The sequence below is a fragment of the Aegilops tauschii genome, chromosome 7, assembly GCF_002575655.3.
Source record: "Aegilops tauschii subsp. strangulata cultivar AL8/78 chromosome 7, Aet v6.0, whole genome shotgun sequence".
In the NCBI taxonomy this organism is placed as follows: Eukaryota; Viridiplantae; Streptophyta; class Magnoliopsida; order Poales; family Poaceae; genus Aegilops; species Aegilops tauschii.
The window spans coordinates 479,950,386-479,968,635 of NC_053041.3; the positions used below are offsets into that span (position 1 = coordinate 479,950,386).

At 47.6% G+C, this 18,250-nt stretch overlaps 1 protein-coding gene across 1 annotated transcript; it reads left to right on the top strand.

The window, feature by feature from the left end:
* The first annotated feature begins 11,464 nt into the window (after positions 1-11,464).
* On the top strand, positions 11,465-12,665 carry LOC109752504 (uncharacterized). Its single transcript, XM_020311389.1, has 2 exons — positions 11,465-11,789; positions 11,899-12,665. The coding sequence occupies exons 1-2, from the start codon at positions 11,465-11,467 to the stop codon at positions 12,663-12,665; spliced, it is 1,092 nt and encodes a 363-aa protein (XP_020166978.1).
* Positions 12,666-18,250: the final 5,585 nt, after the last annotated feature.

Below are 18,250 nucleotides of genomic sequence, written 5' to 3' on the forward strand. Positions count from 1 at the left end.
CCGTCTGCGGAACGACGCGCCCTGCCCTCCCAACCTGGAATCGAACAACGGGCCTAAAAAATCAGTTAATATCCCGGAGTCCGAACTATTAAGTTCGGAAGTTTCTCAAACTCCGGATCCCAAATTGGGTCAGGATTCGGACTTAAATCCACCCACCCACCCAGTTACACGCGATCTCATGTACACACGACAATAGTCTCAGGAAACCGTCCATCACTTCTGGGCCAGATTCCTCCTTGTCAAAGACAAGATTAAAGATTGCCGCGACGAAGATGCGATATCACTATTCCGCAACAATTGCACAGACGAGGGAATCCTCAATGCCATTAATCGCCGTCGCGTATTACACTTCACTGACTTGGCAACCATAGTACAGAAGTACTGCGCAATGGAGAGCGCCTGGAAAACTCAGGCAACTCCCTGGGAACCACCAGTTTCCAATCTACCCCTCGCCCGGGCAAAAAGGAGGCACCCTCGTAGGCGCCCGATCAAATAGTAAAGAAATCTAAGCCCACTACGGGGCGCAGAACCGTTCTAGAGGGATGGCTCGATAGGCCATGCAAAATACACACAACACACAACACCGGACACCACACCAACCCACAACCTTAGAGCATGTTGGATACTCCGGCAAGTGGCCAAGAGCGGCGAGGATATCCTCACCAAAAATACCTCAGAGCAACACCCCCCGGAAGATGACGACCCCAACGTATCGACAGTCTTCGAGACTTTCGCTTCAAACAATCGGCGTAAAAGGGCTTTCCGGGACCTCGCTGAAGTCTGCCAAGTCGCAGCAATAAACTCTTGGAACGACACGGCCATAACTTTCAATGCCAGTGATGAACCAAAATTCCGGACAGTCCGGGCACCATCCGCCTTGGTCCTCAATCCAATTGTGGACGGTTTTTGGCTCAACAAAGTGCTCATGGACGGCGGTAGCGGATTAAACCTCATCTACGAGGATACGCTCAATAAAATGGAAATAGACAAGAGCCGCATCGAGCAAAGTAGCACGACCTTCCGGGGAATCATTCCCAGTCGGGAGGCGCGATGCGCGGGAAAAATCACGCTCGACGTGGTATTCGGCACGCCGGAGAATTATTGGTCCGAAGAGATAACCTTCCAAGTGGCCCCTTTCAACAGCGGATATCACGCCCTATTGGGGCGGGATGCATTTACACGCTTCCAAGCTATACCCCATTACGGGTACATGAAGCTCAAGATGCCCGGGCCCAATGGTATCATCACTCTTGCCAGTGATCTGAACATAGCACTCCGCGCCAAAAATAAAACCGCATCCCTGGCCCTCGAGGCACTGTATGAAGCCCTCGCGGCCGAAGAGCTAACCGCGCTGTGCTCCACTGTGGATAGGGATGACGTAATCCTGGACAAGCGACCCAAATCCACCTCCTTTAAACCAGCAGATGAAATAATCAAATTTCAAATCCACCCGACGGACCCCAAGAAGACAGCATCCATCGGGGCACAACTTGACCCAACGGTCGAGGCCGCGCTACGAGAGTTCCTGCGTGAGAACTGGGACATATTCGCCTGGCACCCTTCTGATATGCCAGGAATCCCACGCGGGTTGGCCGAACACAACCTCAACATATTGAAGGGATACAAACCGGTCAAGCAAACACTGCGACGTTTTTCCGAACCCAAACGACAAGCTATGGGAGATGAGCTAGCCAAGTTACTCGAGGCCGGATTCATCAGAGAAATAAAACACCCGGACTGGATAGCAAACCTGGTGATGGTACCAAAGAAGGATAAATCCTAGCGCCTATGCGTCGATTTCAAAGACCTCAACAAAGCCTGCCCTAAGGATCCCTTCCCCCTCCCTTGCATCGATCAGATTATTGATGCAACCGCAGGACACGACTCACTGTGTTTCCTCGACGCATACTCCGGATACCACCAAATCAAGATGAAGGAGTCCGATCAAGCCGCAACGTCATTCATTACCCCATATCTGCTTCAACACTATGCCCTTCGGACTTAGAAATGCCGACGCCACCTACCAACGCATGATTCAAACATTCCTGGAGAAACAGATTGGCAAGACAGTTGAAGCATATGTGGACGACGTCGTCATCAAAACTAGGCACGTCGAGTCATTAATAGACGATTTGCGTCTCACATTCGACAACCTTCGTACATACGACATCAAGCTCAATCCAGAAAAGTGTGTTTTCGGCGTTCCCGCCGGAAAACTGCTGGGCTTCATCGTCTCCAATAGAGGAATTGAGGCCAATCCACCCAAAATCCGGGCTCTGTCACAATTGGCTATACCAACTGACCTTAAACAGGTCCAAAAACTAGCCGGATGCGTGGCAGCTTTAAGCCGCTTTATCTCCAGATTAGGAGAAAAAGCATTGCCACTGTACCGCCTTCTCCGGCGCACTGACCACTTCGAATGGACGGATGCGGCAACGGCCGGACTGGAAGAAATAAAGGCTCTTTTGGCGAGCAACCCAATCCTGGCCGCACCGAACGCTGGTGAACCCCCATGTTATTATACATATCGGCAACACACCAGGTCGTGAGTGCGGTGCTCGTCGTTGAACGAGAGGAGGACGGACACAAATTCCCGCTTCAGAAGCCGGTATATTACGTATCTACTGTCCTCACACCATGCAAATCCCGGTACCCTCATTACCAAAAAATAGCATACGCGGTCTTCATGGCATCCCGGAAGCTACGACACTACTTTCAAGAGTGCTCAATCACGGTGGCCTCCGAAGTACCACTTAATGACATAATAAACAACCGCGATGCCACGGGCCGGATTGCCAAGTGGGCCATTGAGCTCCTCCCATTCGACATAGCATACAAACCGCGTCGGGCCATGAAAGCCCAAGTGCTGGCCGACTTCGTCGCCGAATGGACAGAGGCCGAACTCCCTAAAGAGTACGGCACATATTCCAACTGGGTCATGCACTTTGACGGCTCCAAAATGCTGGCGGGCTTAGGAGCGGGTGTTGTCCTAACGTCCCCCACCTGAGATACAGTTCAATACGTACTCCAAATATTATACACAGACTCCAACAATGCAGCCGAATACGAGGCCTTGTTACATGGTCTTCGGATGGCTGTCTCCATGGGCATACAACGCCTGGAAGTGCGCGGGGACTCAAACCTCGCAATATCTCAAATAAATGGAGATTTTGATGCCAAAGATCCGAAGATGGCGGCTTACCGTAATGCCGTTCTCAAAATGTCGGCTCAGTTTGAGGGCTCGAGTTTCATCATCTGGCTCGAGAAAGTAATCAAGCGGCGGACGTCCTTGCTCGCATCAGCGCCAAGCGCGACCCCGTCCCACCTAACATCTTTTTGGAAAGACTCTTCAAGCCATCCGTGGTGTGGCAAGGGGAGAGCGGCAACACCAGTCCGGATCCGACTATGAACCCAGATTCCGAACACACTGATATCATCGGCGGCTCAGCCACCGAAATAACACCGTCGGCCCATCTTGTCATGGCAGTCATTGCCCCATGGACCGAACCCTTCTTGGCCTACCTTAATAGGCAAGAACTCCCTGAGGATCAGAATGAGGCTCGCCTCATTGTCTGGCGCTCGAAAGCTTACAAGGTTCACGACGGAGAACTCTATAAGAAAAGCACTACCGGAGTACTTCAAAGATGTATCTCCGAGGAAGAGGGGCGGCAGCTCTTGGCTGAAATTCATGTCGGTCTCGGTGGTCACCACACCGCAGCTCGGGCCCTTGTAAGCAAGGCCTTCCGTACAGGATTCTATTGGTTGACGGCCCGAGCAGATGCACAGGACCTTGTCCAACGTTGCGTCGGATGCCAGCTTTTCGCCAACCAAAGCCACATGCCACCCACTGCTCTACAAACAATACCCATCACTTGGCCTTTTGCGGTCTGGGGGCTGGATATGGTCGGACCCCTTAAAGGAGGAAGCCATAAGAAAAAATATCTGCTGGTCATGGTGGACAAATTCACTAAGTGGATAGAGGCCAAACCAGTTAAAACGGCCGAAGCCGGGCCAGTGATAGACTTTATATCCGGTGTTGTGCACCGTTATGGTGTTCCACACAACATCATCATCGATAACGGCTCCAATTTCACAACTGATGAGGTGAAAACCTGGTGTGCTAATCTGGGCATTAAGCTTGATTACGCCTCTGTCTATCACCCGCAAACAAACGGTCAAGTCGAACAAGCCAATGGTCTTATTATGAGCGGCATTAAGCCCAGACTAGTGCGGTCCTTGAAAGAATCAGACAAGCACTGGGTTGAGGAGCTCGACTTCGTACTCTGGGGGCTGCGGACCACGCCCAATCGCACTACCAGATATACACCTTTCTTCATGGTGTACGACCCAGAGGCTGTGTTACCCCGCGACATTATTCATGACTCACCTCGAGTGCGCATGTACGAAGAGAGAGAGGCCGAGCTTGATCAGCAGGACAGCTTACATGCCCTGGAGAAGGAGCGCGATGTTGCAAAAGCCTGTTCCGCATTTTATCAACAGCAGGCTCGCAGATATCAAAGCAGAGAAGTGCGGGCCAAGACTTATAATGTTGGCGAACTAGTTCTACGCTTGCTGGAGAAGAAAAAGGACAAACTCAAGCCCAAATGGGAGGGTCCCTTCATTATTGACGAAGTTCTCACGGGAGGAGCGTACCGCCTGCGTGATGCATCAGACAACCGCCTAGAGCCGAACCCATGGAACGCGGCCAGACTCCGAAGATTCTATGCCTAGCGCCGAACTCTTTGTTCGTCTCCTCCCCCCTTTTTGTTTACATTATTTATTCCTCTCTTTTCGTTTCCCTTTTTATTTTTAGCCTTAAAGCTTTCGCGCGGCTAAACCGCGCACCTATGACGTACATATCCTCAAATATGATCGTCCATTATACCTGGGGGCTTCTCGTACAGAAGCTTATTATTATTATTATTTTCAGAGCATCAAGCTCACCACATATGTGTCTTTTCCTTGTATGTACCTTTTCTTCGCCATTATATGCATTGATATGACTTAAGTTTTGGCCAAGCTGGGTTGCCTGGCTCCTATGCTTATGCCCTACGTTCCTGTTAGTTCGGCTAGGGAATAAAGGGAGCACCTCTGCGATTGTTACTGCTGGGTCATCCGGATGTGTACCTCAGACTGGGTGAAGCCGAAAGCTAGCGTTCTTAAGGGAATATTCGGTTGGCGGACTAAAGATATTTTTTACATTCATTCCACTATGAACCCCAAGATGTTACGTATACTGCGTTTTTTCCAATCACAGTTCGGACATGCACATTAACGCATGTACACCCAGGGAAAGGAACCCTTAACGGAACTATTCTCTCTGGAAGATGTTTCTTACAATCACAATGTAATATAACATAGCTAGCTAGATACAACTTGTCAGTTCAAGCAACTATGACCCCTACGCCTGGTTTCCACGCATACCCCGGTCTATTTTTGCCGCTCTGGTATTCGAAAACACTCCGCACCTTCGGGTCCAGAGGTCGAAGCGAAAAGGTCTGCCATGACAATCGTTTTACAATCTGGCTAGGGACAAATATGTCAAGGAAAGTACATAGTCACTTGGACTCAAAAATTTCCTCCTCCATACCGTCTAACAGGCTGTCTAACTTACAATCCTGTTGGGAATATTTGGCGGCTACTTCTACTTTGTCATATACCAAATTAACGGGAATTTCTTTCCCATCTGACCCTAGAGGTCCGACCCGGGCCATATGATTTGGATCAAGCTTGGTATACCGTGTTTTCACCATGGCCCAGGCCTCTCGCGCACCTTCTCGGCAGGCCGATATATTCCATAATCGGAAACGTCTCCGCGCTCCTTTGAATAGTTGTACAAGCTCCTCCATACTTCCTGGAGGGGAGGCGGATGGCCATAAGGCCTTGGCAACACTTCGCATCGCGTGCCGAGCTCGCTCGTGCATTTGCGACAGCTCTTGTAGCAGATCGCCCGAAGATCCGGACACCTCTTCGGGACGGCCAGTCAGCATACCTACAGACATAACTCTGTCAGTTCCTTTCCTCGCTGAATTACACGAAGGAAAGTTTGAACACATACTAAATATGCTGCCTCGCGGCCTCTTATTTTCCTTCACGGAGTCAGCCAGCTGGGCCCGCACATCTTTTAGTTCTTCGCCCAGCTGGGTATTGGTATCTTGGAGTTTGTTTTTCTCCTCCCTGACCCATGTCAGTATACGTTCGCCCATGGCCCGTTGCCTTTTGGCTTCTTGTTCACCCACTTGTGCGACTTCCAGTGCCTCCTTCAGTTTATCTGACGATCACGTCATGTGATATGCAACACTGATTAGCATTATTGGTATATCATTATATTTTCTCGATAGAGGGGAATATTACCAGGCGATGCCTTCTTGGACTTTTCAAGTTCGGCGGTAGCGGCATTTAGCTCGGTCCGACACTTTTCCAGTTCTTGAGACAACATGTTGTTCTTCTCCGTAAGCACCTGGTTATACAATGATCCGTAAGTCAATCGTATCAACTGTTTCAAGTCTGGGGGGCTACTGGTATATAATTATCATATTTGGACAATGCAAATTGACCCGTATATCTTTCAAATACTGGTCTGTGGCTCGGGCAAGCCCGTCTCGAGCAGCTCGGATGTATGCATCAGCCGAGTGAAGGCATTGAATGCCTCCTTTGTAAAGCCAGGGTCGCGTAGAACTGCCCTCCGGCGCCGATGATTCATGGTGCTCTCCACTTCTGAGTTTGTGACGGATACATCATCCGAATCCTCTACCAGCGGACAATCCGGCGTCACTCCCGTATCAGCCCCCGTCTTTACGACAGGGTCTGGAACCTGACTGTTGGGAGTGTGATTGGCAGGACCCCTGGACATAGTCCGGCAAATGCTTCTCCTGATAAGGCACAAGCGGGCAATGTCACAGTTGGATGTGACTACCAAGGAGCATATTTACAAAGCCATACATCTTTGATGAAGGCTAGGTCGTGTCTTCGTTTGCCTTTCTCTTCGAAGGCTTGCCCGGTGTGGGCGCCGCCCTCTTTGGATTTGCCCCTGGTGTAGCATGGCGCGCCGAACGCCTCCCCTTTGGAGGAAATGTCTCATGATTACTTACGTGTGAGGCTGGGAGAAGACCGGGATAGTTGGTGGTGATGGGTACTTCCATGCCGTCATAGCTCGCCTGGTAGAACACCCCATTCTCGAGCTCCACGAATATGTCCGGATCCTCTTCGAATCCGGGGTCAAGGTCCCGGTTGTGGTCCTCTGGCTGCGGGGCAGGGCTGTGGAGCCCCTTGGTGATCTTTCGCCATTCCTGTTACAAATGAACGGATTAATGTTCATTAAAATTGACTCAGGGAGTAAATTGAGTAGAGTAGTAGGATTGGAACCCACCCAGCTAGGAGGATTGTACATGGAAAATCCATCTCGACGCTTGATACGAGTAAATTCCTCTTTCTCCCCTTTGAATAGTTTGGCCAATATCTTGGCCAGAGTGGCGGGGGTGTCCGGATCCTTCCGATCACAGCGGGAGGCATCGTCCTCCCCATTATAGTGCCACATGGGAAGCCCTCTGTATTGGAGTGGCTGAACCCCCCGCGCTATGGAGGTCGCCATTACCTCGACTATTGATAATCCGGACTGGGCGAGCGTCTTTATCTTGCCCATCAATTGACGGACTTTCGCGCTGTCTTCCTCCTCGAGGCTCCGCGGGCGCCAGCTATGGTGTTTCTTCAACAGAGCGCTTGAAAATTCGGGCAGACCCATTTGGACTGGGCCAGGAAGGGCGACGTCCTCGATATAAAACCATTCGGAAGGCCACTCTTTGGATGCCTTCTTCGGCGCGCCGGACAGGTATCCGGCCCCGGCGATACGCCATACCTCGGCTCCACCCACTTCAAATATTGATCCCTCTTGATTACGAGGGACGAGGCAAAATAACTTCCTCCATAATTCAAAATGGGCCTCACAGCCCAGAAATAGCTCACAAAGAGAGACTTAACCCGCGATGTGTAGGATGGAGGCAAGAGTGAAATTGTGAAGTCGGAGGCCATAATACTCCAGAAGTCCTCGGAGGAACGGATGGATTGGAAATCCGACGCCTCTTAGCAGGAAGGGAATGAAGCACGCTTGTTCCCCTGTGGATGGATTGGGGAAATTCTCAGCCTGAGCCCCACCTTTGAAGGAAGTCAATCCTGCTCGAACGGGGACTAGATCCGCGGGGGGAAGAAATCCCTGTGTTTGCAGCTTCACTAGCTGATCATGGGATACGGAACATCTCTCCCAATCGCCTTTTTTAGGGTCGTGGGGATGGGAGGAAGAACTGGGAGTGCTAGCCATGTTGGAGTGGTCTCTCCTAGCAAGCTCTGAGGATTTTCGGCATGATGTGGAACGGATCTGAGATCCAATCCCTTTAAATAGACACCTTTCTTACATGACCGGGGTGTTATATGCAAAAAATACCCTGACCTCTCATATTCGCTCGACGCGTGGAAGCTGAAGCTATGGATGCACAGAAGCCGATGGGAATGACGTTAAATGGAAGGCCGAATACAGGTCCTTGAAATCATTAGAGGAGGAACCCACCTTGCAATGCCGAAGACAATCTGCGCGTCGGACACATCATCATTGAAAGCCTTGTTCGGGGGCTACTGAGGGAGTCCTGGACTAAGGGGTCCTCGGGCGTCCGGCCTGTTGGACATGGGCCGGACTGATGGGCTGTGAAGATACAAGACCGAAGACTCTCACCCGTGTCCGGATGGGACTCTCCTTGGCGTGGAAGGCAAGCATGGCGCCCGGATATGAAGATTCCTTTCTCTGTAACCGATTTTGTACAACCCTAGTCCCCTCCGGTGTCTATATAAACCGGAGGGCTTAGTCCATAGTGATGATCATAATCATACAGGCTAGACTTCTAGGGTTTTCGCCATTACAATCTCGTGGTAGATCAACTCTTGTAATACTCATATTCATCAAGATCAATCAAGCAGGAAGTAGGGTATTACCTCCATAGAGAGGGCCCGAACCTGGGTAAATATCGTGTCCCCCGTCTCCTGTTACCATCGACCTTAGACACACAGTTCGGGACCCCCTACCAGAGATCCGCCGGTTTTGACACCGACAGTAGGTGCGAAGTTTAGGCAGGTCGTGGCGCTTTTTATTCGAGGTTTCCTGCAAGTTTTGATCCTTATCGAGCTCATTCGTATAGACGTAGTCGACGGAGCTCGGACGTAGATTACATTACTGTTGTCTCCTTGGGACGTAGAGGTTAGATTTTTCTCGTCGTCCGTGCATGATGGTTAGATTTGGTGTCAAGTACTTCAGATCTATTCAAGGGTTTAAGGGCATCTACAGCCGGGCGCCTCAAATCCGCCTCATACGCCCGGGCGGTTGGCCCGATCACTGTCCGGTCGTAAAATTTTGACCCAGGCGGGCACCTCAAAACGGCCTTCAAATGCCCGGGCTGACCGGCACCCCTCATATCCAGCAGAAATATGGGGCGGATATGGGGGCGCCACGTCGGACCTGACAGCCCAACCCCACCTCAAATTGCACCAAATCCACTCCCAAGACCTGCCGGATCCATTTGCTATCTCCTCTCTTCTTCCTCCTCTGCGACGTCCGTGTCGCAGCTCCGCAGCCACGCGCGCTCCATAGCTGTTCCTAGCCTCTGCGCCGCCAACTCCGGCAAAACACTACTCTATCCCGTCCTCGTCGCGGGGGACGTTGTCGCCGGCCCAGACGCCACCGCGGTACGTCCGGCAACTCTCTGGCTCCGCCTTGTGCTTGATGTGTTCGGCACATTGTCCGACCAGATTTTTTGTGATTTCATTAGGGAAAACGATGGATTTCGATGGTTCATCGGACGAGGAGTATGGACCGATGGAGCTTGATCAAATGATTCAAGATGAGTTCTTCGATTCCTTGGATTCGGACGAAGAAGTGGACATGATCATGCTCATGAGCATGCAAGAGTGATAATCCCCAAGTGCAAGGAATCATCGTAGCAATTTCCAAAGGTGAAAGTGATAAGTATGGAGTGTTGATCCCACAAGGAGCTAAAGGTAAGATTAATATTCTCTCAAGTCCTATCTGCCACTGATACGACTCTATGTACACCGAACGTTTGCTTCCATCTAGAAACGAAAAATAAAACTACGTTGTGGGTATGAAGAGGATAGCTTTGCTTGATATCAGAGAACTAAAATATAAAAATAGGTGATGTTATCATAAAGTTAGAATATGTTACAATATATTATAAATAGCAAGTGTGGAATAATGATGGGTCGGTGTGCGAAATTGTCCTAGGGAATTGTTAACAAGATCGGTAATCATTATTGCAATTTTATATGAGGGAGAGGCATAAGCTAACATACTTTCTCTACTTGGATCATATGCATTTATGATTGGAACTCTAGCAAGCATCCGCAACTACTAAAGATCATTAAGGTAAAACCCAACCATAGCATTAAAGTATCAAGTCCCCTTTATCCCATACGCAACAACCCCCTTACTTGGGTTTAAGCTTCTGTCACTCTAGCAACCCACTATAAGCGAATCATGAACGTATTGCAACAACCTACAGCGGGAATCCCTCACGTGTGCACGGCACGGAGGGCACCATAGGACAACACCAAAATAAAACATACAACTCAAACCAATCTAGATCATCAATCAACCCAAAAGACAAAAGAAATCTACTCAGAACATCATAGGATGGCAACACATCATTGGATCATAATATATGGCATAAAGCACCATGTTCAAGTAGGGGACTACAGCGGGGTGCGGGAGAGTGGACCGCTTAAAAGAGATCAGGAAGGTGATGAGGATGGTGATGTTGATGAAGACGATCACCGCGGCGATGATTCCCCTGACGGCACTCCGACGCCATCGAGAGAGAGGAGGGGAAGAATCTCCCCCTTGTGCTTCCTCCTCCATGCCCCCCCTAGATGGGGAGAGGTTCTCCCTCTGGTCCTTGGCCTCCATGGTGATGATGGCCCCCTCTGGCTTCCTCCTCCATAGACTTCGGTGATCATGGCCCCCTCCGGCAGGGTGCGGGAGAGGGCCTAGATTGATTTTTCATGGCTACAGAGGCTTGCGGCGGCGAAACTTCCGATCTAGGGTTCTTTTTGGAGGTTTGAGGATTTATAAGAATTTTTGGCGTCTTGATTATGTCAAAGTGGTGCCCGAGGGGCCCACAAGCCGTAGGGGCGCGCCCTGGCGGCTTGTGGCCACCTAGGTCACTTCCTGGCCCAGCTTCAGTGCTTCGGGGGTCTCTTTTGGTCCATAAAAGATCACCGTAAATTTTCAGCCCATTCTGAGAACTTTTATTTCTGCACAAAAAATGACACCACGGTAGTTCTGCTGAAGGCAGCGTTAGTCCGGGTTAGTTCTAATCAAATCATACCATAACCATATAACATTGTTGTAAACATGGCATGAATACTTCATAAATTATAGATACGTTGGAGACATACCAAAGAGGAAATGGTGCGGCAAGTGGAGCATATTCTCAACTTCAAGGGCTCAATCAAAGGGAGAAGAGTGATCAACCGGGATAGGGTGTACGAAGCAAAACTACTGCATATGGACTACTTTGCTCCCAATCCTACTTTCCCTGATGATCCATGGTTTCGTCGCCGTTTTTGCATGTGGAAATCATTATTTTTACGCATTGTGGATGAAGTGGAGGCACAAGACGACTACTTCAAGCTCACAAGGGATTTCTGTGGACAACTCTCTTTCTTTGCCAAGCGGAAGTGCACGATTGCTCTGAGGATGCTTGCACTTGGTACTGCTACCGATGCCATTGGTAAGATGGTCAGCATGGGGGAGAGCATGTGGTTGAAGACTACTGCCATGTTTGCTCGCGTCGTGGTGGGGTGTTTGGACTTGAGTATCTCAGAGAACTAAATGCGCAGGACACAGAGAAGTTGTGGCTATTGGAGAGGCAAGGGGGTTTCCAGGAATGCTTAGATCAATTGATTGCATGCATTGGAAATGGAAGAACTGCCCCAAAGGTTTTGGAGGAATGTATCAAGGTCACACAAGAGAGGCCACCATCATACTAGAGGCGGTGGCATCACATGACTTACGCATTTGGCATGCTTTCTTTGGAATATCGGGGTCTCACAATGACATCAACGTGCTTCAACGATCTCCGGTGTTCAGGAGGCTTTGCAGTGGGGAATCACCGCCATGCAACTACACTGTCAACGTCCTAGAGTACAACATGGGATACTATCTTGCCGATGGTATCTATCCGCAGTGGGCGGCGTTCGTGAAGACTGTATCTGAACCACATGGCAATAAACGGAGCCACTTTGCAACAATGCAGGAAGCGGCTAGGAAGGCTGTGGAGAGGGCATTTGGTGTGCTTCAAGCTCGTTGGAGAATTATGCGGAGCACTGCAATGATGTGGGAGTCAGAAACTTTGTGGCAGCTGATGACATGTTGTGTTATTCTGCACAATATTATCGAGGATGAGGGTGATGGTGTAGCCCAAACCCATGATTTTGAAGCACCTGGAGAACAGGTTGAAATTCCGGAAGATCAAGATGCGGCTCAGCTTATGAACTTTCTGCAGATGCATCTGAATCTTCGAGATCATCAGGTGCACATGCAGCTACTCAATGATCTTGTGGAGCACATGTGGACCCACAATGGCAACCAAGGAGCTAATGCTTGAGTTGAGTACTTAAAATATAATTTATGTAAACACTATCCATGCTCCGTACCAGCATTTGTTATTTACGTGCGATATTTTCTTTTATAATCAATGTGCATGGATTTGCATGGATTTAAGATATGTGGATGCCAGGAGGAAAATATGAGGGGTCGTCCGGATGCGCCCGCGGGCGTGCCCGGGCGCGTCCGCGGACGTATACGGGGGCAGATTTGCCAAGTCCGGTTGTAGATGCTCTAACTGCGATGATAGTGGCTCCAGGGCAATGGTCCTTAAGGGAACTTTCACAAATACTTCCTGATGTCATCAACAAGGTCAAATCGGCTTTGGTAGGGGAGCGGCCACAACGGCTCGTCCTCACGCCAGTAGTGACGGTTCCATGGTATGGGAGCTCGATGCATTTTTCTTTATATTTGAGGTGTTTTGTATTTCTAGTAAACTTTTACAACAGATTTGTATCATTTTCACATCAAAATAATCAAAACAAAAATTATTCTCAGATCGAATGAATTAAGGGAACTAAAATGACAAAGAAATAAAATCTAAGAAAAATGATGACAACAACTTGCTTACTAATTGGATGTGTAATGTTTGGTGATGAAATAAGTAAATATGTGAGCTACACAAAATTATAAAAATGGTGACTTATAAGTAGTGAGAATACATGCATTGTTCATTTTTGCAAAATCATGAAAAAAATCATTTTCTTTAGCTTACAACGAAAATCCTAGCTTTGACCTTATCACAGAAGGTCAGTTCATGATTTGACCCTCTAGTCCACCGCCAAACATGACGGTGGTGGGTGACGGTGTCCTAGACTAAGGGATCCCATCTGATGCAGAGCATCCTTCAGTCATCCCCATAGAAACCACACCTACTCATCAAGCATCAAGTGGACTCATGACAAGAGCTCGCGCACACGACATTGAAAACGAGGTTAACTCACTCCTCTTCGAGTTTGACATGGATGTAAATGGAACTTGGATGCTACCTCATGACGAAACCTTGTGCATCATTAGGTCTGAGGACGACCCCACCAAGGATCTAAGGAGCCTCACCAAGTCTAAGAAGAAGGACGGGAATGCCACAAAGAAGACGGAGACCACCAACATGAAGAAGGCAGACACTTCCAGGCGACCTTGTGCGCACGGGCCTCACTGACCCCGTGCCCACGGGCCACCCAGAAGGCTACTGGAAGTGAAAGCACACACCCCGTGCACACGAGGCCCCAGACCCCATGCCCATGGGCATCGCTGCTGTAGCCCCCCATGCGCACGGGCGTGTACCGTGCCCACAGGACCGCCATGCGCACGGGGCCTACTTAGCCCGTGCGCACGACCCTCCCAAGAAGACGGCCGTGGATGTCCTGTTTTGCCCTTCCACTCGTCCCTCACCTCCAGCCACCTATATAATGCATGCCTAGGCCATTTGTTAGGGTTAGCAAAGTATTTGAGATTACTAGAGAGAGGTTTGCTCCTTGTACCACCATCTTGGTGAATCAAGACCTTGTAAGGGAGAAGGATCCCCATCATAGGATCATCAAGACCTCCTAATGGAGAAGGATCTCTCTAGATCATCAAGACGTCATCTCTTTGGATTTGACAAGAACTTACCTTTGTGCCTATTTTCCTTTGATTGATCATGTTATGCTTGTGGATCTTAACTATGCTATTCTAGTGGATGTGTAAATGGGTTTTTGTTTGAGTGATTTCTCTTGATATTCTTCAATTTGCCCCCTCCAAGTGTGAAAAGATAACAGATTAGGGTTCCACCCTACAACATCTTGGTATCATGAGCAAGGCTGGTTCACATTTGGAGTCCCTACCCCCCATATTCTAGCCTAATTTTGTTTCTTTTTGTCCCAATTCGAAAATCCCCACAAAAATAGCCCTAGCAAAAAAAGTAATTTGTTGGATCTTGTGAGATTTTGTTGATTTGGTCCACGAACTTGTTGTTTGTCAACTGGATCTACCCCTCCCCACCATCCCCAACCTTCCCCACCGTCAATTCCCTTGATTTTTTTGATTTACCACGGATTTAGGGCTATCCTTGCGCAGGCGGAATACCCCATGTGCACGGGCCCCGATACCCTGTACCCACGGGACCCCATGCACACGGGGCTCTACCCCATGCGCACGACCTCAAAAGAGAGGTTTTCATCGCACTTTTGGTTCTATTTTCCACTCCATACACCACCATTTGTCTTCCGCATTACCACACTTCGCCCACATACATATACTTCCACTACCACCGATTTTTGTTTTAGATTTTGAGTTGTAGTTTCTGTTTCCTAAGGTGTTTCGGCTAATTAGGGACGGTTTGACATCAACATCGCCATGGACTTGACATCGACACCGACCACCTCATCTTCGTAGCAACCGTAAGCAAGGACGGTAACCTTGATGACATCTTGTACATTTCCTTTACCATTGCATTGATATCCTCGAGCCATTTTGCATCACTTACCCATCGAGACTAGCGAGTTGAGAATTGTCGGGCCACGCTCTTTGTGCACCTTAGTGATACGCTTACTCTGTATAGTTACATTTAGCGTGCAATCATCTTGCTATCATCATTGTGCCATAAGTCTCTCTCGTGCATATTTTACATACTTGTCTCACATATTGGCTCGCAAATCAAGCATTGATGACCCACAAGTATAGGGGATCAATCGTAGTCCTTTCAATAAGTAAGAGTGTCGAACCCAACAAGGAGCAGAAGGAAATGACAAGGGTTTTCAGCAAGGTAATTTCAGCAATCACAGAAATTGTCGGTAACAAGTAGTTTTATAGCAAGATAATTTGTAACGAGCAAGTAATAGTAATGGTAACAAACGTGCAGCAAGGTAGCCCAATCCTTTTTGTAGCAAAGGACATGCCGGAACGATCTCTTATAATAAGCAAAGCGTTCTTGAGGACACAAGTTAATTTCATCTAGTCACTTTCATCATGTTGGTTTGATTTGCATTCGCTACTTTGATAATTTGATATGTGGGTGGACTGGTGCTTGGGTGCTATTCTTACTTGGACAAGTCTCCCACTTATGATTAACCCCTCTCGCAAGCATCCACAACTACGAAAGAAGAATTAAGATAAAATCTAACCATAGCATTAAACATATGGATCCAAATCTGCCCCTTACGGAATAGCGTATAAACTAGGGTATAAGCTTCCGTTACTCTAGCAACCCATCATCTAATAACTACTCCAGAATGCATTCCCTTAGGCCCAAATATGGTGAAGTTTCATGTAGTCGACATTCACATAACACCACTAAGGGAATCACAACATACATATCATGAAAATATCGAATGAATATCAAATTCACATGATTACTTATGACAAGACTTCTCCCATGTCCTCAAGAAATAAAGCAACTAATCACAAATCATATTCATGCTCAAGATTAGAGGAGTAATAAATAGCACAATGGATCTGAACATATAATCTTCCACCAAATAAACCATCTAGCATCAACTACAAGATGTAATCAACACTACTAGTCACCCACATGTACCAATCTGAGGTTTTGATACAAAGATTGAACACAAGAGAGGAACTAGGGTTTGAGAGGAGATGGTGTTGTTGAAGATGTTGATGAATATTGGCCTCCCCAAGATGTGAGGGTTGTTGGTGATGATGATGGCTTCAATTTCCCCCTCCCGAAGGGAGGTTCCCCTGGCAAAATCGCTCAGCCAGAGGGCAAAAAATGCTTCTGCCCAAGTTCCTCCTCGAGACGGCGGTGCTCCATCCCAAAAGTCTTCTCCTTATTTTTTCTAGGGCAAATGACCTTATGTGCCATAAGATGGGCACCGGAAGTGGGCCTGGGAGCCCACTACCACCAGGGCACGCCAGGGGGTAGGCACGCGCTGATGCCTAGTGGGCACCTGGGCGGCCTCCTCTGGCATTTCTTTTCTCCAATATTTTTAATATATTCCAAAATAAATCTCCGTAAAATTTCAGCTCATTTGGAGATGTGTAGAATAGGTATCTCTGACGAGCTTTTTTAGGTCCAGAATTCCAGCTGTTGGTAATCTCCCTCTTTGTGCAAACCTTGCATATTATGAGAGAAAAGGCATTAGAATTACTCCACAAAGTGTTATAATGCATAAAAACACTATAAATTATAGTAGGAAAACATGATGCAAAATGGACGTATCAACTCCCCCAAGCTTAGACCTCGCTTGAAAAGCCGATATCGAAAATCATGTCCACATGTTTAGAGAGAGAGGTGTCGACAAAAATAAAATACGGACATAGTAACATCATGATCATTATTATAACAACAATAAACTTTGTAATAAAACTTCTCATGAGCAAGTAACAATTCATCACAACATCGAAGTATACAGCCTAAACTTTCTTGAAAACTAACAAACTATGTTCTCAATCAACAATGCAATTACAATTCATCATATTTTTAGGAAGGGTCTCATGTTAGAGCTTTTTAGCAAGTCCACATACTTAACCATCATTTAGTCTTCTATGATTTCTAACACTAACACCATATATAGAGCAAAAAGTTTCAGTCAGACACATAGAAATATAGGGGCTTATAGTTTCGCCTGCCAACTAATTCACCTCAAGGGTGATGTCTACTATGCAGAGGAAGCAGAGGTTGCCATGCGCTTTTTGTTTTTGGATGCACAATCTCTTAATGCAAAAGAATGTCACGTTATATTGCCCCTTATGATAGCAACCTTTATTATGCAGTCCGTCGCTTTTATTGCTTTGTCATCAAAAGTTCGTACAACGCTTGTTTTTTCCTTACATTAAAAGATCAATAATATTTAGAAGCAATTTTTATTGCCTTTTGCATCGATGACAACTTAGTTGAAGCATCTTATTCAATCCATAGGTAGGTATGGTGGACTCTCGAAATGAATTTGGGTTTAAGGTTTTTGGATGCACAAGTAGTATCTCTACTTAGTGCGGATTTTTGGCTAGCAAAGATATTGGGCAAGCACCACATGTTGGAGGATCTATGACAATATAACTTCTATGTGAATATGAACAAACATAAATCATTACGTTGTCTTCCTTGTCCAATGATGTCTACTACGCAACCTTCTTCTTGTAGACTCGTGTTGGGCCTCCAAGCGCAGAGTTTTGTAGGACAGTAGCAAATTTCCCTCAAGTGGATGACCTAAGGTTTATCAATCCGTGGGAGGCGTAGGATGAAGATGGTCCTCTCTCAAACAACCCTGCAACCAAATAACAAAGAGTCTCTTGTGTCCCCAACACACCCAATACAATGGTAAATTGTATAGGTGCACTAGCTCGGCGAAGAGATGGTGATACACGTGTAATATGGATGGTAGATATAGGTTTTTGTAATCTATAAATATAAAAATAGCAAGGAAACTAGTGATAAAAGTGACCAAAAAGGGTATTGCAATGCTTGGAAACAAGGCCTAGGGTTCATACTCTCACTAGTGCAAGTTCTCTTAACAATGATAACATAATTAGATCATATGGCAATCCCTCAACGTGCGACAAAAGTCACTCCAAAGTTCCTATCGCGGAGAACATAAGATGAAATTGCTTGTAGGGTACGAAACCACCTCAAAATTATTCTTTCCGATCAAT